This window comes from Dendrobium catenatum, unplaced genomic scaffold (assembly GCF_001605985.2).
Source record: "Dendrobium catenatum unplaced genomic scaffold, ASM160598v2 fragScaff_scaffold_465, whole genome shotgun sequence".
Classification (NCBI taxonomy): domain Eukaryota; kingdom Viridiplantae; phylum Streptophyta; class Magnoliopsida; order Asparagales; family Orchidaceae; genus Dendrobium; species Dendrobium catenatum.
In genome coordinates, this window is record NW_021318927.1 from 523926 (window position 1) to 550034 (window position 26109).

A 26109-nucleotide genomic window follows, 5' to 3' on the forward strand; every position below is an offset into this window, starting at 1 on the left:
TCCACCTTAGCTAAACAGAGGGCTTTGTGCCCTAATTAATGAACTTTTAATTAAATTTAATAAAGCATAATTAATTAATGATAATTAATTAATTAATTAAATTTACTTTAATTAAAATTAATTATAATTAATTAGCTTAATTATAATAATTTTACTTAAAATTAAATATACTTAATTATAATAATTAATTAACTAAAATTAATTAAAAACAATTATAATTAAATATATTTATTATAATAAAAATAAATAAAAAAAAGATTTCTAAAACCTCTCTGCATTATGGGATTTGGCCGAAGAAGCGTGCGGTAGGGAGAAAGTTACCTACACAGCCGCGAGCTCCTGTTCTGGTTCCGATCAAAATGTCGGACTTCCGATCGGAGGGGAGGGGAAAGTCGTTAAAGGGAGCGAAGTCGAAGTAGCGATCGAAAGGGAGAAAGTTGTCTTCATAGCCGGCAAGCCCCTGTGCTTGTCTCCGATCAAACTGCCGTAATCCCCGATCCAAAAGGAAGGGACGACGTCGGAGGAAGGAGGTCTGACCAGCAACGACGGAGCCGAAGCAGCGCACGCAAGGGAGAAAGTACCTTCACGGCCGGTGAACTCCTCTTGTAGCTTCCGATCTTACAGGTAGGGAACGTCGTCGAGCAGGCGGGGTCGAGCAGAGGCGCGAGAGGGCGAGGGAACGGGAGCGGAGAGGAGCCAAGCAAACGCGAATGGGAGCCCTCGTGCCCATTTTAACGCCGCAATTGAGTCGTCTGCGCGACGTGGGTAGAAATGACGTCGGTCATGGCTTCGACGTGCGACGAACGGCTCGACGTGGGGAGCGACGTGGGTTGGCATTGAGCAAGTAAGATTTGATTTTGATTTTGATTTTTTTTTTGTTTGCACGGCATAACAGGTCAACAGTAGGCATTTCTAAACAATTAAAATAAATGTGATGTACTGTCTATCTTTCTTAGTGCAATAAAATATGAAAAGAACTAACGTGCAAGTTCACAACTGAATAAAATGTCTAAAACATATGCATTCTTTCATAAAATTTTAAAAAATTAAAACATGAAATTTTCAAAAATACAAGTACTTAACTCAATAAGCAATAGTCAAGCCTCTACGAGCAAAATACGTCATTTAGTCTTGTGTCGTATTTCTTCTCATATAACAAATACTTAAAGTAATGAAAATCTTTATCACTAACTCAATGATCATAATGCATTTCCATTAAATCAATATTTTGATATAAAAATTTTTCATATTTAATTAAATCCTCTTTTTTAAAAATTTATATTTTCGATTAAATTCATAATTTTTCTATTTTAATAATATCCTCTTCCTAAAGTGAATTAAATTTAATTTAATTTTCGGATTTTTCCTTAAACCTAAATTTTGGAAATAATATTTTCACTATTTTCATTCTATAAGCATGCCAAAACTTTTCCTTCACTCAATTAATAATTAGGGTTAATGTATTTTTAGATTTATTTGAATTAAAATTAAGAAAATTAATAAAATTTATATTATAGATTAAAAAAACATAATTTCTTTCATTAAAAACATTCTTAAGACAATTAGGAACGATAATCGTTAAGAAATTTTCTTGAAAATTTAAGAATTTGAAAAACCCTAATTTTTTAAACTCATTAAAAATGCTGGAAAAATTTTATTTTTATGACTAAAATCCTTCCTCATACATTCTCTATTAATCTCCTTGAATAATTTTAGGTTTTAGAAAAACCCTAGAATTTTCTCCTCAATAAATCTATGCGAAAATGTAGAAATTAATTCAGAGGAGAAGATTGACTTGCTAAGGAGAAAGATTGATTGTAATACTTGGAAGAGATGAACAAATCAACTATTCCTAATAATAGCTATTCTATTTTTTTTCCTATCTAATACAAAATCTACTATTTGGTTTCATTATTTTAGATTAAGACATACATCTATTGTTGTCTTAAAAACATGTATACAAAATTTTATGAGTTGAAAAATGAATATTTTCATTGTAAAACTTGTGAGTTAGCCAAGCATGAACGAGTTTATTTCTCAAATAAAAATGAGAGATGTCATACTCAATTCTATCTTATTCATAGTGATACCTAGGAAACCCAAAAAGTTACTAATATCTCAAGTGCTGATTGTTTTTGTCCTTCATTGACGATTGCACTCAAGTCTCTTGGATTTCTCTTCAAAAATAAATTCGGTGTAAGCACTATCTTCCCCATATTTTCATATAATGATCTAGAACCTATTCATGGTAAAAATAAGGAAATTTCATTACAGCAATGCTAAAGATTATTTTAACCAAGCTCCATCATCCTACTTTCAAAAAGAAGGTATCATTTATTAGTCTTCTTGCATACACACACAACAAAATGGAGTTGCGGAAAGAAACATAACCTCCTTTTTATCACCTGTTTGTCATTCCTACTTTGCCATAATATTGTTAAATCCTATTGGGGGAGCCCTTATGACTGCCACATATCTCATAATCCGACTACCTTCATAAACCTTGGAACTAAAAACACCAATGGATATTTTGTCCTCTTTTTAGCCTGAAGTTCGAACCTATAAGAACCTCACACTTAGAATCTTTGGGTGCACTGCCTATGTTCACATTCACAATAAAAATAGAGAAAAATTAGATTCTTTATTGGATATTCATTTACCCATGGAGGTTATAAGTGTTATTATCCCTCCACCAAAAAAACTCTTGTATTTGTTGACGTCACTTTTGACGAACAAAAATCTTATTTTACTAAACCTCATCTTCAGGGGGAGAATAAAATTGAGAAAGATGAGGAAAGTAAAATTAGCCCCTTGTCCTTTTAACTCTACCTCAAATTGTTCCACTTAAACTTGAAACCAAAGTCAGGAAAACTAAGAACAAAGCTATTAGGAATGACATGAGGTTTGGAAAGGTATATTTCATGCATACAAATTTAAACTGTCCCAGAGCACATCCAAGAATTTGAATCGTCTCCTGAAATTGAGGTAAACATAAGATAACCTAAAACATCTCTTGTTACCTCGTAACCAACTGTATATCATTTCATAATTTCTCACATTCACACAAAATGTTTTGATTACACTAAATGATATTTTTATTCGTAATAGTATCTATGAGACCTTATCTGATGAGAATTGGAAAGTGCCGTGAAAAGATGAAATGCAGACCTTATAGAAGAAAAATACTTGGGAGATCATCAACCTACCAATAGGAAAAAATCCAGTCTGCTGTTAATGGGTATTCTCTGTGAAATACAAAGTCGATGGAACACTGAAAATGTACATGGTAAAACTAGTGGAGAAATGGTACACTCAGACGCATAACATTGATTACCAGGAAATATTTGCACTTGAGGCCAAGATGAATAATGTTAGGATTATGCTCTCCCTAGTAGCTGATTATAACTGACATATGAAACAATTGTTTGTCAAAAATGCATTCCTACATAGGGACTATGGGGAAGAAATATTTATGGAGATTCCACCTGGATTTAAGGGTGACAAAGTGTGCAAGTTAAAAAAGGCTCTATATAGGCTAAAATAGTCACATAGAGCTTGGTTTGGAAGATTCTCAAAGGTCATACTACTCAATGAATATCAAAATACCAAGAAGACCACACACTACAACATAGCCAAGGTTCTAGTTTTGCTAGTTTATTTTGATGATATCATCTTGACTAAGAATGATGAAAAGGAGAAACTGATTCTAAGGAAATGTCTCAACAAGGAATTTGAGATCAAAGAATTTGGTAGATTAAAATATTTCCTAGGAATTGAAGTGTTTCGTATGCAGTATCATTTTACATGTACAAGTGATGGAGAAATAATACAAAAGTTACTTCTTTGTTTAATTTTGTTACTGCTGAGCTTCCTTTCCATTTTGGTTTAGTTGTATTGTCTCACAATATAATAGAGGAATGCAATGATTCTTTTCTATTCTGACAGGCAATATTTCTGAATGTTGTTAGTGGTTTTAAGCTGACAGAGACTGCAGGAGATCTTGCAATAGCAGCAGCCATATGCAGCAGGTATATGCTTAATTTTCTTTCTTTGACATTTTTTATCTTGCAATAGCAACAGTTCATTTTTCATGTAAGAACAACAAACAAGTTTTGTTCACCCCAAAAGACAATTTAACGTTCACCCAAAACTTAAAATTTCACAAGAAAAATAGTGGCAAACATAAAATTTTTGCTAGGATCAAGTTCGCACTACAAAAAGGTAAAATCGACATGTATCTTTATAAAAATTTGATTATAAATGCAAAACCTGTTGTTAATAATTTAAAGACAAAGAGTACTCGAAAGGGAAAAAGTAGGCCTTTGGCATGAAGAGTTTCACCCTCGGAAGTTGTTATATGCCCTTCTAAATCACTCGAAGAATATACTTCCAACAACCACTTAAAAGAAAGAAAATTATGAATTTTATTTCAATATTCAATGTACATGCCCCGCGAGTTCTATTTACAATTTACAAAAGATCCAAAATAAGAATATTCTAAATGTTGAAATCTATTAAAAATAACATGTTTCAATTCATCCCTTCTAAAGTCTAGTGGTAGAAATTTATCCATAAAACCAATTCCTGAAGCGCTTTCAGGAACCAAGAAAAAATAGGATTGCTTAAGTGTAAATAGTCCGGCGAAGAAGGGATGGCACATATTGAGATGAGAGATTGTATCGCTGGATTAGGAAATAGCGGAAGTAGGAAAGCAAGGCGATAGATTAGTAGGAAAGCAAAAAAAGTTGTGGAGTCTCGAAGATGATAACAAAACAAAGGTGACAAAAGACAATGGCAGGAATAAAGCTAGCCAGAAATAATAGAGAAATTAACACAACAGAGAATGGTTGTATCATCATATGCATGTATGAAGGAATTATAAGCGAGTATCCATTAAGGAGAATAATAAGAATAGTGGGAATGACAATTATAACCAAAAATTACAATAACAATACCCAATACAATCGGGCGATGGGGAAATAATGATGAGTAGATTTAGCAATTCACATTATTGTGGTGATTTTTGAATTCCGTAAATGCTTATCAGGAATTTGTGGGCTGAGTTGAAACTACATAATAATGATTTAGACTTAATAGAGCATCCAAAATACTGAAGAGCTCATCCCATTTGTATAAGAGTCATCATCATATTTTTACTGTGGAAATGAAGTATAGGAAATAAAAGATTAAGAATCAGCTTACATGAATTACATTCTCAATCAACACAAAATTTCATATTTACATAATTCTACTCGATTTGAAAAAATTTGGCTTCTACAAATTAATTATTAGATGCATGCTTCACAAGTTTGGGCAAACTATTGTCCTCCTGCAAATTAATTCTTGTAGAAGCTTGCCATTTCATGATACAGGAACTCTATAATATCCACCACTTGTAGCGGAGAAAATCTCTGCTTTGGACCAAGATGAATAGATCCATTTGATAAGATGTTGGATTAGCAAAGAGAGAATGTAAAGAAAGTGAAGTCATGGCACGAACTATTGATTCATGAAATAAAGTAAAATAAGATATATTGATGGTAAAATCGATAGCAATACTTCTCACGTTTTTTTAGTTTGTAAGCATTAGTTCTCATGTGTCGTAAAACTTTATGCCCTTAACCTTTTTTGCAATAAATTTCTTTAAGGTCCTCGTAGGAAATCTTTATGCCTTATTTTCTGTGCAAATTTCACATGTTATTTATATCTGCAATAGAATTACAGTTTTCATAATTAAGTATTAATTACTCACGAGTCTCTTCATGCAAATAATTTGAATAAAATAATGAAAAATACTACAATTCCACTATATTTCATTAGGGATCTTAATAATATTTTATAACCTATCTCTATCATTAGATGATAAAGAAAATAAAAAATAAGCAAACTATTAAATTATGCCTTGTTTTAATGAACAGGCAATCCCTTTAAAGGGAGGTACATCAAATGGATTAAATACTAGAGGTGGTGATTTCTAAAGAGTTTTTTAATTTGACTGCCATGAGCCAAAAAATTGGATCTTATATAGTGGCAAGTATTAGTTGTATTTCCATCACTAATAAGAAAAGGTTCTCTTCAACATACTGCATGAGAAGATCTTATCGGTACGATGAAAGTTCTGTCAGACATGTACTAAATTTCTTTGACCGTGAACAAGGTAAATCTAATTATAACATTTTTAAATCTCAATATAGTCGAAGACAAGATTAGAGAGAGTCGACTTAGATGGTTTGGCCATATTAAATGGAGGCCTTACAATGACCCGTCTAGGAAATTTGAGGTATTAGATTTGACTTATGTTAAGAAATATAGAGGTAGACGTAAAAAGACTTGGTTAGAAAATATTAGAAATGATCTTTCTTTATTAGATTAAAATGAGAATTTGACTTTTAACCAGACGCAATGGCGAAAAAGAATTCATGTAGCCGACCCCACGTAGTGGGACAAAGGCTTGATGTTGTTGTTGTTGTTGTTGTAATATAGTCGAAGAGAATTTCACAACATTGTTTATCAGCGAGCCTAATATGATAGCAAGTTAATTGAGCTTGATTGATATCAACTTCAATGATGAATTTGATGCTTTAAACTTGTTATCATCAGTACTAGAAATTTGAACTAGATTTGTGACGGCTCCAAGATATTCATGTGGGTATATGAAGTTGAAGTCGAGTGTTTTTTTGACGTTTTTAAGTAAAGACACCACGAGACGAGAATCATGAGAGCAGAGGAAGAAGTGTACAAAGAGACAACAATGGATATTGATTTGAATCTCAACTGAGGGTAAATTAAATGGTCACGATGATGTATGTTGGCGATCAACATGAGAAGGGATTTGCTATAGAGAAATGATGGAGAAGTTTGAGTTTGATGGAGAATTCTAAATGTTGCAAATGAAGCAGTTTATGATGCACTGGTCATTATTTTGTATAGTTCTACAAAGTCCCAGATCTTTGACTCATTGCATCTTTTCATTAATTCCTCATAAAAGTTTATATCTAATTATTCCATATGAGATTGTGGGAAAGTTCATCTGAATGTTGTGGTAGCTGGTGATGTGCAAATCATGATTGGTGATGAGACGTTTCTTTTAAGTGGTGGCTTCCAAAGTTCAAATGGCATGGTAGGGCAGCTTCTCATGATGGAGCAGCAATGTAACAAGGCAAAGCTGATGGTAAATTATAATAGATTCATCACTAATGGATTGAGATACTACAAAATGTCAGGTAATCCCTTATGAATGATTTGATATGATACTACACAAATGACTCTCTCCAGACATTATATTGAATTTCACTTTTAAGTGGGAGATTATGGAGATAGACTTGTCAATCTAGATTAAAAATTCAAAACTTACTAGATGGATATTTTTCTATTTTTTTATTGTGTTTGTATGCATTCCTGAGAATTCTATCTAATCTCTATAAATATTTACTTACCACCTGATGTTGTCTACCTAAATTTTCTACAAGTTAGCTTTTCATCTCTATTTCTTCTACAAGTTAACTCATATTTCTTCATTCAACCAAGTGTAGAGACTAATATTAATTGTTATCTAGAGGGGGGTTCTTAATAACCATTAATGGGCTGAAGATGGCAGAAGCCAGTGTCCTCAAGTGAAATTAGACAATTGTCACATTATTTGGTCACATGAGTTGTTAACTGACAATTTGTTCCGACATAGAGGCAACCAGCTTTGATTGGCCTTCCTTTATCTACAGTGAGCATAGTTGATGGATGAATCATGCTTGGGTTTGGAGAGAATAAAAGAATGCAGAATAGGCATGCAAGAAAAGTGGAGAAAAAAATTTTTGGTTAAATATTTTCAGATTTTTGTCAACAAGAGCAACAAGCCTTTATCCCACTATATGGGGTCGGCTACATAGAATCATTTTTCTACATCGTGCTCTGCTAAAAATTTAATTCTCATTTAAATCTAAAATAGAAAGTTGATTTCTATTTGAATGATGGACAATTGAAAATTTTGTTTTCATTAAAACAAAATATATTGTTTTCCCTAATTGATTCAAGCACTAAAGAATAGAGCATCTAACATTGTTCTTGGACCCTAAACTTGCGCAAATAACTTGTCTTATAAATTTTATTTCTTGCTTTTCAGCTTCTTGGAATTTCCCATTCCTCACGACGTTACATTCATTGGGGAGGTTGGTCTTGGTGGCGAGCTTCGCATGGTTAGCAAATCTCTCTTTTTTCTATTTCTCTCTATATTATTTCTTGGAATTCAGATGAAGAGGAAGATCTGTTCCCAGTGATCAACTAATCTGGACCATCAAAACTTCTTTTTTTTTTTTTGTTCTGTTTTGTTAAGGTTCCCAGGATGGATAAGCGAGTAACTGCTGCTGCAAAACTGGGATTCAAGAGGTGTATAGTTCCAAAAGCAGCAGAGAACAATCTCTCTTCACTTGATCTGAACATAAAAATTCTCGGATGCAGGACTTTGAAAGATGTGATCAACACAGTATTTAGTACTCACTAATGTTCCTCATCAAATATAGTTTATTTTTGTCCATTCTGGAGATGATTTGACCTTCATGCAATCTTATCAAGAAGAATTCCTTACCATTGAAATCCTGTAAATCATCTCGTATAGAAACTTGTTTTGTAATGACTATAAAGATCGGTTTGAACTATATGTGATTTATAATGTTTTTTTTTTTTTTTTCTGGGAGGGCTATTTAAGTTTTTTTTCTTTCAGATGCAATTTTAAACTATTTATTAAGCCTATAATCAATTGATTTTTTAGCTAATTATCATATAATTTGATGGAATATTTAACAATTTTATGACAATGAGTAGAATACTGTAAAAATCTATAAATAAATATTGTTTATATACATTCATAAGAAAAATTTTAATGAACTATCAAGGTATCTTGTTCCCTTCACTTGAGAGGTTACTGATTGCTTCTGGTCCTGAAGAATTGAATTTATTCACTGCAGGTTTTCTACTGCCCAATCTCTTAGGGTTTGTGAGAAGAAAATTTTTCTTTGAAGGTGGATGAGGATATTATAAATATTAAAAAAAATAAAGAGGATAATAGTTTTCTTACTGCTTTTTTTTTTTTTGTCTTATCATGTAAATTAAAAAAAAAAAAGTAGCAAGATAGTATTAGGTAAAAAGAAACAATGCGGCTCGTGTTGAGGCACGATGGTTGAGGGCATTCATGTCTCCTGCGTCTTGTTTGAATTGTTTAAGTAGCTCAAAAAAAAAAAAAGAGTGATTTTAAAAGTAAAATAGTTAGAAAGATATCTCAAATATCTCTATCAGTCAAATCCTTAGTGGTATTTTTTATGTGATTTATATTTTTTAAATTAACAGATCATATTAAAGGTGTATTTAGTGTAATTTTTTTACTATTTTGTTTTGAGATTGTGATTATAATTTTCATCTGATTTTTTTTAAAATTTTTATATTACAAATTGTTTTAAACTTTGTTTATTTAAAAAAAAAAACTTTTTTTCACAATAATATTATAATTTCTTTTTATAAAAAAATTACAGTAAATTTAAATAGATTTTAAGTGTATTAAGCTATTGATGATTCATATATTGAGATGTTTTCAGTAATGTTCCAAACAACATGGCTATGATGGTTTGTGGAAAGTGGAAAAATAAGGTCTCTTTTAGATGTTTTCTTACTATTTAAAGCAGTATTTTGATATAAAATTTTTAATTCAAGAAAATTTTATTTGAAATTTTATGGGAAAAAATCTTTTACGAAGTAATAAGAAAGCTTTGCGAAATTTGGAATCAAGCAATCTTAGCTAGACTCATTGGATTTGTCTTGATGAAACACTCGATTATGAGTATAAGAATATAACATTTGAAGATTGTTTGGTCACATTGAGAATAAATCAAACGACTTTGAATTGATCTTATGCTAAAGTCAAATAAGTTCGAGATCATATCAATAAGAATCTTCTTTATATTCAACCAAAAATATCCCATCCAATCAAATGATGAAATTTAGCTTAATAAAATACTTTGTGTGAAATTTTAAGCTTGTTTTTTAGAATCATTTATTTGTCTTGAATTGGTTTGGATGTTTCTTTGATAAATTATATAAATAGTTTTTAGTTTCAAACCAATTTACTTATAAATTTATTATAACATTGACTTTTTATGAGAAAAGATAGATAAACATACCAATCTAAATTTTTTCAGCAATTAATTTCACCTTAATTTGATATGGGTTTTAAATGTCAATGGCGATTTTCTTATGGTTGGGTCAAGCTATTCTGATTTAAATTTGATAAATTAATATATTTTATTATCAAATTTATTTTGAGATAAATATAATAATGATTTTAAGTTATTAATTATATATTTTTATTTAAGGGTGTAAGTGTGGAATCCCTTAAGAAAATAAAGATGAACTTTTAAATATGAATACATCTTTTAAGTATAACCATTATAATTTTAGTAGAAACATCAAAGTTAAATATGCTCGTATGGGAGCACTACTATAATGTGTGACCTCTTAAGAAGCTACATCAAAGGGATAAAACTGTGAGCTTATTAGGGGCAAAATGTACAACATCTTGATAATTAAGAGTTTCAACCATTACAAATAGTTTCAGAGCAATACATCAACTAGAAGATGTGAACTAAATACTTCTATCTGCCATGATGCCCCTTTCGAAGTAACCGCTACAATTTCATTAGAAATTTTAAAGTTAAACGTGCTCATATAGTCATATGAGAGCACTCCTAAGATGGATGATCTCCTTGAAGTTGCACAAAAGGGTCAAATTTGTGAGGCTATTAGGTTAAAGCATACAATTTCTTGATTGTTGAGAGCTTGGACAGTTACAATTAGTGAGTCAAACCAACTCATGAGCTAGCTCGAGATCGAATCGATAAATGGCTCATGAGATAGGTTTGATGAGCTAAGAAGTCAAGCTCGAGCCAGCCTCGACTAGAATTGTTAGCTCGCGAACAGCTTATTTAAAATATATTAATCTTAAATACACATAAAATATATTATCATTCATGAGGTTAAATATAAAGTTGTTAAAAATATAAAAATATTATGTCTCACTTTCATATTTCAAGTTAATATTTATAATTTCACTTCTAATTTCTATTATTTTACAATTTTATTATAATGATTCCTTGAATTTTAATCATTTTCTCTTTCATAATAAATGAGACAACTTCTTAGCCGACACAGTATCATAAAATTAAACTTGAGCTTTAGCTCAAATTCGATTAATTAATCAAAATCAAGTTCTAGCTCAACTGCTCAAGCCAACGAGGACTCAAGTTCAGTTCGACTCACTCACCCCCTTATTTATATCAACTTAAAATAAATTTAATAACTACAAAACTCATTTTGGTGAAAATGATATTAGAGAGAATAATGCTTACCACTATCACTCTTCCAATTTAGTACCTAAATATTTCTTTAATTGCATAACGTACATATTAATGTGGAAGACCAAAATTTGTTCTTCTCTATTGCCAATAACCAGAAATTTAATTCCTATGGGAAAGAAAGTCATTAAAGAATATGGCTTTGCATTAAAACTTTAATTAATGAAAACCATCGGTACAATAAATGAATAAAATGCCTTGATTTCACGAATTAGTCTCCAATTGATCATCTTATTCAATCAATAGATGACTTTTCTCCTCATAAAGTCCTGGGAATTTTAAATTATTATTAATAATTATAAATATATTTAGGATGGAGTTTGGATCCATTAGATCTGCTTTAAGATTAGTATAAGATTACATATCTATATATTGTACTAATTTTAAAGCACATATAAAGATTTTTAAGCTTTTCTAATTGAAATTTCGGTCATAAGATTTCTTTTTTAATTTAATTTTAAATTCCAAACAAAGAATTAATGATTTTTTTAAAAAAAATAAATTTATTTTAAAATTAATATAATTCCTTGCTTTCACTGCTAACGTTGTTGCAAGTCATCGTTTTATAAAAAAACGGATGTATGTTGTTGATGCCAACATCAATGTTGACTTTGTTGTTTATTATATGCATCAATGTTGATACACATCATTATCTGTATGGTTGATGCATATTGTTGATGTCCACTTTAACCCCCAACGTAAAGATCAATAGTTAGACAATATTTCTTGGTTTCTAGGTATATCTCTTCAAAGGAGGACAACTGAATACGTCTTAATCCATTTTTTGAAGATTGAAACAATATCTCTTAAGGCTCGTCAAATGTTCAGCTTGGAATTCATTCTCTGTAGTTCATATTTAATGTCTTGTATCTATAACATTCTTAATTGCATAAAAGGATATCATTTATAATCGACGACAAATACTTGTGGAATCATTTCAATTGCGTAAGATCATATTGTTTTCCCTTTCTGAAATTTTCATGAAAAAATATTGGAGTTTCTTATAACTCTTTTTTTATGTATATATATGTACATGATCTTCATATAAAATTAAAATGTTTAACCTTTTTTTTTTTATTATTGACTTAAAAATTAACCACACAACAACTAGAGTAAAGATGAATATTAATTGCTTTAGATTTTTTTATGTCATACGCACAATAAATTATGTAGATTGTGAAGGGGACAGATTTTTTTATGTAAATAATCCTAGAAGTGAAAAAGAAACTTTATAAGGAATTACCTTTTTAAAAATAGTTTAGCTATATGCAATATTATTATAAATAACCTTCAAGTGCTTGTTAATAAACTAAAATATTAAAAAACTTTAAGAAAATAGAAATTAACTACTATGTTGAATATAAAAAAAGTTTCATAGCTGCACTATGAACCATTGGGAAAATGAAATTATCAAAATATTAATATTATATATATCAAATTACCTGAAATGTTTTAAATAAAACAAATAATAAAATTTAATATTAATTTTTTATGATTAATAATTGAAAATAAAATAGCATGAAAATAAAAGATAGTAACTTTAAATGAGTTCAAATATTATATACATGAAATCAAATAGCATTAAAATAATATATTATATATTTAAAATATGTACTTTTTGTTAATTAATAAAAAACTGTTAATGATAATCAAAATAGTTTAATATTTTTTAGAAAATAATTTAAAAAAAAAAAAGTTTGAATCATTTTTTTTTTTAGTTAAAACCCTCAAAGGGGCCTACGTGTTAATTTCCAAAAAAAACGGTTACAGAATCCTTAGAGGGAACCTCCAGCTCTCTACCGCTCGAATGAGCTACAAGCAAAAAGTGAAAAATAAAACCTACGAGCCAGTGGTTCCCTTTCCTAAGATTACAAAAAGAACATAAAACAGTAATTGGGCTGTGAGCAAACAGCACCCAAAAAAGGAAGAGCTTAATGTCTTCGTTCAGCTTCCTCTTCCTGCAAAATAGAAAGAGCAGGAAAAAACAAAAACCTACCAAAAAAACCTTGCAGCCAAGTAAGCACATAAGGATTAAAGTGTACCTGCAAGACAATCTCCAAAAAACAGAATCAAAATCATAGTAAATGAAACTAAAACCAAAAATGACGTTAACAGCTCTCTTAAAAGAAAGATAAAACCTGATTTCCATATTTCTCCAGAACAACAAACAAAAGATGTGCTGATGGTTCACCTTTCTCCAATCAACCAAATTATAGCAGTAGAAGAAAAAATTCAAAACAGCAAAACATCTCTCATTATACCTTAAACCCCCACAGATTCTCATCAGCTCATAATAATCAATCCAGCACCCAAAAAACAAGACAAACAAATTCTGTAACCACCAGCAACCTTGGAGTCTCCGAAAAAGCTACATCTAAAAGTCAACTATAACACATTCAAAGATCTAAAATCATCCTATAAGTGGGAAAAAAACTAAAATTAAACATCTAAAATATAAGTAAAAAATAATAGAAATTATGAAAAATATAATAACTAAAAAAAAGAAATAAGAAAATAAAAATGTTATTTAGAGGAGCTTTTATGCTCAAATGACTTGGTTGATATTTCAAAATGATCCATTTGATATATATAGGCTTCACGGAGGTTTCTAAGTTTGATAAAATTGTAATTAATATATGATATAAAATTATTAAGGGTCACTATTCAAAATTAATAATAACTATTGATATTATTCTTGCAATTCTTTATAAATTTTGTAAATATATGATCTACTTATAAGATGTTAATTAATAAAGTAACTTTATGCTTATACTACTTAATCTTAAATTCTATTAGAATTTATTTATGCTTGAAGATATGAATAATTGATATTATTTTTTATAAATTTAAAGGTTATAATCATAAATTAATAGAAATATATTCCATTTTAAATAAGTTTACATATTTTTAAAGGAAGTTGTAAATATGATGCAAGATGATATGTTGTTAGCAAGTATTATAGAATGGTGGCTACTATTGTTTATGCCGACAATACATTGATGAATTGAACAATGTTGCAATTGTTGTTGATAGAGGATGAGTGTTTTGGTGTTCCCGAAGCACTACGGGAAAACACGTGATTACCGTCGGATTTTCCGGCAGAATTTTTTGCGTCGATAAATACGACGTTTGTACCGGCGCATAATGCGAATGAATACTAACGGCTTTTTTTCAGCGCATTGTGCGACGAAAAATTTGCGACGTCCAATGCGCTGGTCGTTGCGCCGAAATATAACAGCATTTCATTCTTACCGGCGGACTTTACGGCGGAATATGTCCGGCGCATTTACCGGCGGATATTACGACGGCTATTTTAAACTCAATGACTTGTAATCGGCGTAAAATGCATCGGAACACATTCCGGCGTCTAGGACGCCAGAAAATCCGCCGGTGAAAGCCCTATTTCCGAACCCGAGCCTGTATGGCTGCTCATTTCATTCAATCATTTCTCTTGCATCTCCGGTGTCTCCCTCGTTGCCCCAGCGTTGCCCACTGTAGATCGCCGTAGCCGAGCTTTGTAGACATTCAACAGACGTTGCCGACGATCACCGCCTTCGTCGCCGGCGAAAGCCCTATTTCCGACCGTGAGTTTCGGCTGCCAAAAGCTTTTTCGCCGCCTCCCAATTTCATGGATTGTAAGATTTTTTTTATTCATGTTATTTTTTCTTAGACATTTGATATAGGATGCATATTGTAGATGTTTTTATGTTGAAAAATTTTTCAAAATCAATTTGGATTCATGCCGGGTAGGTCTATTATGGAAGTCATACATTTTTTGAGAGGTTTGATGGAGAAATATAGAGAGAGTTAGGAGGATCTACATATGATTTTTGTTGATTTAGAGAAAGCATATGATAAAGTTTCAAGAGGAGTTCTATTGAGAGTTATATTCAATGTTTTTTTGTTTATAAAATTTTCAAAATCAATTTGGATTCATGCCGGGTAGGTCTATTATGGAAGCCATACATTTTTTGAGAGGTTTGATGGAGAAATATAGAGAGAGTAAGGAGGATCTACATATGATTTTTGTTGATTTAGAGAAAGCATATGATAAAGTATCAAGAGGAGTGCTATTGAGAGTTCTTGCAAAAAAAAAGTCAAACCGACGTACCAAAATCCGACGGAAATGCACCGGAAACCAAGGCCTTCCATCGGATTTTACGTGTTACCAAAGGATATGGTCCGCCGGTAATACCGTGTTTTCCTGTAGTGAAGGTACATACTATGTAAATCTTATGAGTCATGAATTGCAATGTTATAGGTCTTGGTATGGCACGATTCTTATTATAATGAAAGATTTTAGTACATGTTTTATAAGTGAGGGTTGTGATGCAGATCTTAAAATATTGTATCACTACAGAAAAACAGCTCATTTCTGGCGGAAGTAAATTCACAAATTCTGGCGGATTTCCGACGGAAAATTTTTAACAAATTTCTGACATATTTTTAGACTAGTTTTCCGACGGATTTTTTCTAACAACATTTCCAGCTGAATTTTCGACGGCTTTCCGACGGAAATTAAAAAATTAAGTTATATTTTAATAACTTATTGTCAAATTAAATTATTTAAATTAAATATTTTAAAAATAACTTAAATTATTGAATTTAATAACTTAAATTATAATTTAATTATTTAATAACTTAAATTATTATTTAATTATTTAATAACGTCAATCGTTGGCCAGGTGAAAGTCCAACATCAGTCGGCAACCGAATGGAAGTCTGGCAGTGGTCGAGGAGTCTAGTGGCAAGAGGGCTCTCTTCCTTCTCTTCATTCTCTTCCTTACTTTCCTTGCTTTCCCCTTTTTCATGAGAAATGAGGGGTCTATTTATAGTTTTATGAGAGTGGCATGACCGATAAATTTGAGAAAAATAAAGGGTAAGTTAGGATGGCCAATGTATATCCCCTTAATCAAGGTAATGAAATTTTTAATGTCTTGATGATATCATAATTCTGCAATCTTAAACTCAATGGATTTTTCTCATCGAGCCGCTTGATTCGACTATAAGCATGTCACTTTTGGAAAATGTATTTGGTTTACTTTAAATGGTTCAGTAGAGTTTAAAGATCTCATTGCAAACGAAGTTTGCACTACGTTTAATCAGAACCAAATTATAGTTTAAACCTTCAAACTGCTCTTCAGGTCTTTGATTTGGACCCACCAGAGCTCATATTGGGTCAAATTTGGTGTCTCTGTGTTTGTATTTTCGAGACTTCTAAGTTTGCTGAAATCAAAGTTCAGATGTTCCTGGATTTAATTTTTTAAGTTTCCAACTTATTTTGCATCAAGATTCATGCTTGATCAAGATAATAAGTTTAGATGGTCCTGAATTTAATGTTTCTCAAAATCAATTTTGATTCATGTCAGGTAGGTCTACTATGGAAGCCATACATTTATTAAGAATTTTGATGGATAAATATAGAGATAATAAGAAGGATCTACATATGATATTTATTAATTTAGAGAAAACATATGATAAAGTTCCAAGAGAAGTGTTATGGACAGTTATTAAAAAGAAATGAGTTAATAACACTTATATTCAAACCATTAAAGATATGTATGCATGAGCTATTACTTGTGTTCAACACAAGGTGGTTTGACCAAGTATTTTCCTACTTCGGTTAGATTACATCAAGGATCAGCCTTAGGCCCATATGCTTTTTTTGCTTTAGTCATGGATGTTCTCACTAGACATTTGCAAGAGGATGTACCTTGGTGTATGTTTTTTTGCTGATGATATTCTTCATGTTGAAGGTAAACTTAAATTATGGAGTTCAACCTTAGAGTCTAAAAGTTTTCGCTTCAGTAGATCTAAAAATGAATATATGGAGTATAATTTTAGTAGTAATAGACCTAATGAGATGATGTGACTTTGGGCGATCAAGCCATTCATAAGAGTACATATTTTAGATATCTTAGATCTATTATTCAGAGTAATGGTGAAATAGATGGAGATATTATCAGCAGAATTCAAGTTGCATGGTTGAAGTGGAGGAATGCATTGGGCTTGTTATGTAATAGAAAAGTCCCCCTCAAACCTAAGGGAAAATTCTAAAAGTTGGTGGTGAGATCTACAATGCTTTATGGTGTCGAATGTTATCCATTAAAAGAGAAGCATAATACTAAGCTAAGTGTTGCAGAGATGAGGATGCTGTAAAACCTCTTAGAATTTTATTTTTTGGGTGCAGTTAGTCTGTACAAATTAACTTTAGTACGAACGAACAGTGAAAATTTCTTCAGTTAGTTTGTACGAACTGAGTAAATTTCAGGTTCGTCCGTACGAACCTGAGTTCATCCGGGACGAATAGAACAAAATTTTTTCCAGAGAGCATCGTCTAGGGACGAAGATCCATTATCGTCTGTTCGATCTGTGTACATAGGAGATCATCCCGGGACGAACAAGAAACATCGTCTGAACGATCGAGTTCATTAAATAGACAATTTGAGATATTTTAAAGAGAGAGAAAGCTAGAGATAGAAATAGAAGGAAAGAGAAGATGAAAGCTGGAGATAGAAATAGAAGGAAAGAGAAGATGAAAGCTTGGTTTCGGAGGTCGCGGAGCGATTTTCGTCCGTCGAAGCAGTTGGAAGAATTGTTCGACTTGCAGTAAGGAATCCAAATCCTATTTCTGATTTCGAAGATTTCGTATTTTAGTATTTTTCTTCTCAGTTTTGTATTTCTGTTACCGAAAAATGTGCATAACGTACTTTGTATTAACAAAACTTTTACCGCGTAACTTTTGGTATATTTTTGAGAAAATGATTTTACATGTTTTGAGTATTTTCTAGAGATTTTTCACCGGGTATTTTGAATTATGTGGGATTTTTATCGAATAGAAAATTATCCGGATGTTGAAAAATATTGCTTCAGTACAAGTAAAATTTTAAAACGTTGTTTTACACAATTTCTAGTAATTTGATAATTTTCTAAAACTGTGCATTTTACAATGACTTCTGTCTATTATACGATATTTTAAGGGGTTTTTTAAATTGAGCTAAATCCTTGTTTTACGGTTACAATGTATTGATGAGAAGCTGATGAATGTGGTTATATGATTGAAATTATTGTTATATTACTGTGAACTACTGTATGTGTGAAAGATAAGTAAATACTAGTTGAACCATTGGTTGGAGACTGATTGACCTGTAAAGGATGGTGGGCCGTCTGGCTTTCCTTTAAATACGGTTTGGTGTTATCCTCTTCTGATCATGTGATTATTGATGGGAGTTATAAGGAGATGATTACTATGCCGACAAGCAAAGAGTGACAACTCTTTTTACTGAGCTAATAGATACAAGATACAAGATACTGATACTGATACAAGATTAAAAAACACCTTAATAGCCAGTGCTTCTACTTGCTCTATATGACTACTGTATTGAATTGCATGTTTAGCAGTATTGTTACTGCTGCTATACAGATTTACTGATACTGACGCATTTATTAATACTGAACGATTTAACGTTATTATACAGTTTTGTTGATATTGTACGGATTTACTGTTACTGCACGATTTCACGATTATAGCATTATTGTTCATGTCACTGAATTATTACTGATACTGATATAGGCATTGATACTACTGATTCACTGTACTGAGATTATGCATGTGATATACTGAGCAAGTGACATGTGATTCACTGAGCACGTGATATTGAATAAATGGAATTGCAAGTGTACATTTTGATACGGTTTTACTACAATTGTTTAATTTCAACAGTCACGAATGATAATATTGATTTAACATTTTATACCAACTGATTTTATTGAACCGATGAATTCTCTTTATATAATTGATAGTATTGACACGATGATTTATTGACTAATTTAATTGGTATTACCGATACGAAGATTTCTTTAATGATTTGACTGAGATTTTAGATGCGATTATTTATCTACTGAATTGACTGATGTTATAGACACGACGACTACTGTAGAGATTTGACGCACGTACTAATTCATTGAGCTTTACGGACTTTTATACTATTTACTAATTCTTCTACGGTTGATTGAGGATTTTACTTTTTCTATATTGATATTGTTTATACATTAAATATCATTTATGTACTGATTACTGTTTATATACTGATTACTGTTTATGCATTAATTTTTGATTATGCATTAATTCAATGATCATGTGTAAGTGACTGTAATGATTTGATTGATTGACATGCATATTGCTTCCGTACTGTACTTTGATTTCAGTTGTAGGTATTTGGTGACCTGCTAGGCTTTTTAAGTTCATTATATGTGGTTAATGATTTCAGGTCAGGGCAAGGGAGCAGGAGTTTAAGGTTGATAAGGAATCCTCAATTTTTTATTCCTTTTTGTTATAGTTATTCTTTTGTACTTATGACTGGATGGATTTGTGATCATTGTTGAAGATCCTGAGTATTGTAAATGACTTCTGGAAAAAAATGAAAATATAATATTTACTTGATGTTTTAAATTATAGATTTTTGTTAGACTGTTTAATATTGATTGATGACTATAGATAGCTCTGGTAGAAGATTGATTTAAAGGATTGACTGAATAATTCTTCCAAGTTAGATATTGGGGCGTGATAAGATTTTTGGTATCAGAGCAGTGTTATTGGAAGAATTGATTGTTACTTGAGCTATAAAATTTGATTAAGAGTGGGGAAGAATGGGTAGTTTCAAGTACATCATTTTGCATACATAATTTTATGTGTGTATCATTCAGATTATACTGAACTGTACAAGTGAAAAGTTAAATGGATAATCTAGAATCAAATGTACCAAATGAACAATACAGTGTTTCTCCAATGCCATCAAAAAGTATGATGCAGTTGTCTACTGTTATAGCACAGGTAATGGGTGACACATAGAGTAAGTTGAGTGGAAGTAAAGAATAAGAAGCAGATAAGCATTTACAGATATTTCATAAGTTGAAGCCTCCGTTGTTCAAAGGAGCTTTAAGACCTCGGGCTGCTGAAGATTGAATAATGAGGATAGAAAAGATCTTTGACGGCATGCAGTGTCCGAAAAGTCAAAAGGTGCATTTAGCTGTGTTTCTATTTGAAGGAGAAGTAGAGAGATGATGGATTGGACAGAAAAGAGAGAAATTTCAAGGGAAGACAAATGCTGAGATCACTTGGAATGAGTTCACTACAGTGTTCAGGATGGGATGTAGTTTGTACCTCTGTCAGCTCAACGACAAATGCAAGAAGCTTTCATCAAATTGGAACAATGATGCAAAACAGTGATGCAGTATGAAGTCGAGTTTACTGCACTTACTCAGTATGCTTCTCATTTGATCCCCACTGATGAAGAAAAGTGTTATAGATTTCTACAAGGATTGAATAGAGAGCTGAGACACCCACTAGTACCGTTACGGATTCATGAGTTTTATGAGTTGGTGGAACGGGCTAGATTGATAAAGATTGATTTGGCAGCACCAGCATCAAGAGATGATGTCAGTAGTAGGAGGAGTAGAGATGAACCGAGTAGAGAAAGAGATAGAGATAAGAAAAGTAAGTATAGTGATTTAAGGGGATCTGTATTAGTAGCATCTTCTGGTAGCTACAGTGAGTGTATTCATTGTGGTCGACGACATGTTGGTCAATGCTATTTATTGACGGGATAATGTTTTTGCTGTGGACAGCAAGGACATAGAGTAGCAGACTGTCCTTAGAAAGGATTTAGAGAAAGAACTGATTCTGGTACAGGATAGCCTAGACGTACTGTAGGACATAGGACTATTGGCTCAAGAGCATATAATAAAAGATCAATAAAAAGAACGAATGATATAGCTGTTAGTGTCGTTGCACCATGACCTACTGCACCTACTCCAATGATGCCACGTGTATACAGTTTACAGCATTATGAAGATCAACAATGACCTGAAAGTTGTACTGGTAGGAAATTTATTTGACTAACTGATTGACATGACATGTCATACATAGTGAATGACATATGATCGAATGAACTGTATGACGGTATGATTTCTGACGAGAATTAATTTTGATTCGATTTGATTTGAATTTTGATTTGACGGATTTATTTTATATCGATTTTGCATTCGAACCCTTAAGGGAAATGTCGAAAATGACATTTTTTTAAGAAGGGTAGATTGTAAAACTTCTTAGAATTTTATTTTTTTTTTGTGCAGTTAGTCTGTACGAACTGACTTCAGTACGGACGAACAGTAAAAATTTCTTCAGTTAGTCTGTATGAATTTCCTGTACGAACTGAGTAAATTGCAGGTTCGTCCGTATGAACCTGAGTTCGTCCAGGATGAACAGAACAAAATTTTCGCCAGAGAGCATCGTCCAGGGACGAAGATCCATTATCGTTTGTATGATTTGTGTACAGAGGAGATCATCCTGGGACGAACGAGAAACATCGTCTGGACGATCGAGTTCATTAAATAGATGATTTGAGATATTTTTGAGATATTTTGAAGAGAGAAAAAGCTGGAGAGAGAAATAGAATAAGAAAGCTTGGTTTCGGAGACCGCAGAGTGATTTTCGTCCGTCGACACAGTTGAAAGAATTATTTTACTCATAGTAAGGAATCTGAATCCTATTTTTGATTTCGAAGATTTTGTATTTTGTTATTTTTGCTCAGTTTTGTAATTCCGCTACCGAAAAGCATGCATAACTTTGTATTGATGAAACTTTCACCGCGTAACTTTTGATATATTTTTGAGATAATGATTTTACATGTTTTGAATATTTTCTGGAGATATTTTACTGGGTATTTTGAATTCTGTGAGATTTTTATCGAATAGAAAATTATTAGGATGTTGAAAAATATTGCTTCAGTACAAGTAAAGTTTTGAAATATTATTTTACACGATTTCTAGTAATTTGGTAATTTTTTAAAATTGTGCATTTTATAATGACTTCTGTCTACTATACGATATTTTAAGGAGTTTTCTAAATTGAGCTAAATCATATTTTACGGTTATAATGTATTGATGGGATGCTGATGAATGTAGTTATATGATTGAAATTATTATTATATTACTGTGATACTACTGTATATGTGAAAGACTGGTTGAACCGTTGGTTGGAGACTGATTGACCTGTATAGGATGGTGGGCCGATGGATTTTCCTTTAAATACGGTTTGGTGTTATCCTCTACTGATCACGTGATTACTGATGGGAGTTATAAGGAGATGGTTACTGTGCTAACGGGCAAAGAGTGACGACTCTTTTTACTAAGCCAACAGATCGAATACAAGATATAAGATACTGATACAAGACTGAAAAACACCTTAATAGCCAGTTCTTCTACTTGCTCTGTATGACTAATGTATTGAATTGCATGTTTAGCAGTATTGTTACTGCTACTATAGGGATTTACTGATACTGATGCATTTACAAATACTGAACGAATGTAACGTTATTGTACGATTTTATTGATATTATATGGATTTACCTTTATTATATGATTTCATGATTATAACATTACTGTTCATGTCACTGAATTGTTACTGATACTGATACAGGCATTGATACTACTGATTCACTATACTGACATTATGCATGTGATATGCTGAGCAAGTGGCATGTGATTCACTGAACACGTGATATAGATTACTGGATTGCATGTGATTCACTGAGCACATGATATTGAATAACTGGAATTGCAAGTATACATTTTGATATGGTTTTACTGCAATTGTTTAATTTCAACAATCACGAACGATAGTATTTATTTGACGTTTTATGCCGACTGATATTATTGAATCGATGAATTCTCTTTATATAATTAATAGTATTGATACGATGATTTATTGACTGATTTGATTGGTATTACTGATACGAAGAATTTTTTAATGATTTGACTAAGATTTTAGATATGATGATTTGTCTATTGAATTAACTGATGTTATAGACACGATGACTACTGTAGAGATTTGACGCATATACTGATTCATTGAGCTTTACGGACTTTTATACTATCTACTAATTCTTCTACGGTAGATTGATGATTTTACTGTTTCTGTATTGATACTGTTTACGCATTGACTACCGTTTATGTCATGATTACTGTTTATACACTGATTACTATTTAAGCATTGATTTTTGATTCTGCATTGATTCAATGATCATGTGTAAGTGACTACAATGATTTGATTGATTGTCATGCATATTACTTTTGTATTGTGCTTTGATTTCAGTTGTAGGTATTTGAAGATCTGTTGGGCTTTTTAAGCTCATTATATGTGATTAATAATTTCAGGTCAGGACAAGGGAGCGGGAGTTTGAGGTTGATAAGGAATCTTCATGTTTTTGTTCCTTTTTATTATAGTTATTCTTTTGTACTCATGACTGGATGGATTTGTGATCATTGTTGAAGATCCTGAGTATTATAAATAACTTTTGTAAAATAAATATAATATTTACTTGATGTTTTAAATTATAAATTTTTGTTAGACTGTTTAATACTGATTGATGACTATATATAGATAGTTCTGGTAGAAGATTGATTTAAAGGATTGACTGAATAATTCTTCCAAATTAGATCTTGGGGTGTGATAGATGCTGAGGTGGATGAGTGAATTTACTCTTAGAGATAAGATGCAAAATGAGCACATACGTGAAAAGGTTGGAGTAGCTCTAGTAGAAGATAAGATTAGAGAGAGTCATCTTAGATGATTTAGTCACATTAAATGGAGACCTTCTGATGACCCGAATAGAAAAGTTGAGGTCTTAGATTTGACTTATGTTAAGAAAGATAAAGATAGACCTAAAAAGAGTTGGTTATAAAATATTAGAAATGAACTTTCTCTATTAGTTTTGAATGAGAATTTGACTTTTAACATGACACAATGACGAAAAAGGATTCATGTAGCCGACCCCACGTGTGGGACAAAGGCTTAATGTTGTTGTTGTTGTTAATAGAATTAGATATGTACATGACATTTGATAATTGATATTATTATGATATATATGATTTGGCATGTGTGTGAAAGAAAGAGACTGACTAAAAATAATTGACAAATTCCTAGTTTGTCTGAATTGACAACATGATATGATTGATGAGATTGATTCTTATTTACGACTAATATGATTGATGAGATTGATTCTTATTTATATAACTAATATAATTAATGATATGTATTCTTATTTGTAGGACTAAAATAATCTATGAGATTGATTCAAGTTTGTTGGACTAGTATGATTGATGAGACTAGTTCTTTGTGACTAATGAGATTGATTTCTATTAGGTTGACCACATGACTAATATGATTGACACATGATATAAGATACAAATAAAAGATATGTGATACAATATGCATGTATTAAATGCATGGTATAGATACATGTATAAAATGCATGATGTATATATATATATATATATATATGATTCGTTTGCACCAACATGACATAATATCCATAGAAATATTCACATTGACATATATATGAAAGGGCATAGAACATTGAGATAAGTATGCATTGATAATTGATAGAACATTGATATTTTTTATATTGATCCTCTGTACGATTATTGATCAATGGTTATTGAGTTACACTGGTTACATATATGCAAATTGACATTGCTCATATTGTTTGTCACAAATTCTTATTGTTACATGTTTATACTAATGTGATTTGAATGGATAAGAACATATTATTTCTACTTCCAAGCATTGATTATTTTTATAATTTTACAATCTATTGGTTTTTGCTCATTACATGATTTTTTTACATTTCAGGGAAGTTTACGGAGCTTGGAATGAGGCTGATTTTGTTGATAGTCTAGATATTGTTAATCTTATTATTGTATTTTTTTATAGTCATGATTGCTTGGGACTAGTAAGTGGAATGAAATGTTTGTTATATATCGGGAACTTGACTAATGTATCAATATTAATAAGAAATAAACTGTCCACTGATCTATTTTAATATGGATGTCAATTAGTGGATCTGATAAATGACAAGAAGGTTTTAAATAGGCAATTATTTAAAATTAGATGTTGGGTGTGACAGTAAACCCCTTTATTTACTTTGAATGTGATGGAATGGGCTAAAACCCTTTTGAATAGATGTTTTCCTATAACTTAGATGTCAAACATGGTTAGCAATGCTCAATCACGGATCGTGGCCAGTTCTTATTGGAGAGCAAGTGATTGGGTGGGTAGTCCATGAGATCCTTCATTGTTCTTGTAAGGGACAATTCCCCTCTGGGTGTCCTATTCAATTAGGTTTCAAATAACATCAACGCATTCTCCTTATGGATCCATGAAGTATGAGTTCAGCTATTAGGACATCCCCAATGTCTATTAAATACTTGAAGTCATGAAAAGACTATGTGAATGTACCTTTAAAATAAGATAACAAGTATCCCATCAAAGGATTTCAAAGTTTGAAATCTTTGAATCAAATTATTTTTCTTTTAATAAATATTAAATTTAAAATAAAAAATAGAGCCAAAATTTAGTGATCACTCAAGATGTGTTGAAACAATTAAATTATTTTAATTTTTTAAAATAGTTGTATTAAAATTTAAAGAGATCATGATTTTAATAATCTTGTTGTTTCTTTTTCTTATTATTGAAAATTTTTTATCTAAAAAGAATAGCATAAACTCTTTATATAAATTTATAAATTTATAATCAATTCAAATAATTGAAAATTTTATTTTAAAAAAAAAACCCCCTAAATGAAAAATAATAAGATGATTACAAAGATATATTTCATGATGCTCGAAGATACATTTTCCTGGCCCTTGCATACCG

General features: G+C 31.4%; 1 protein-coding gene across 5 annotated transcripts in view; it reads left to right on the plus strand.

Moving 5' to 3' along the window:
• The window catches only part of LOC110103111 (DNA repair protein RadA), a 112833-nt gene extending 104185 nt beyond the window's left edge, over nt 1-8648 (plus strand). For 3 of the 5 annotated variants that reach the window (XM_020831685.2, XM_028694368.1, XM_028694370.1), the window contains 3 exons: nt 3946-4028; nt 8117-8189; nt 8327-8648. In XM_020831685.2, coding sequence (XP_020687344.1) covers nt 3946-4028; nt 8117-8189; nt 8327-8494 — 324 coding nt within the window. In that variant the 3' untranslated portion in view covers nt 8495-8648. Of the gene's footprint in view, nt 1-3945; nt 4029-7060; nt 7224-8116; nt 8190-8326 lie in introns of all 5 variants that reach the window. The other 2 variants (XR_003700560.1, XM_028694369.1) reach the window with 2 other exon arrangements.
• Nucleotides 8649-26109: the final 17461 nt, after the last annotated feature.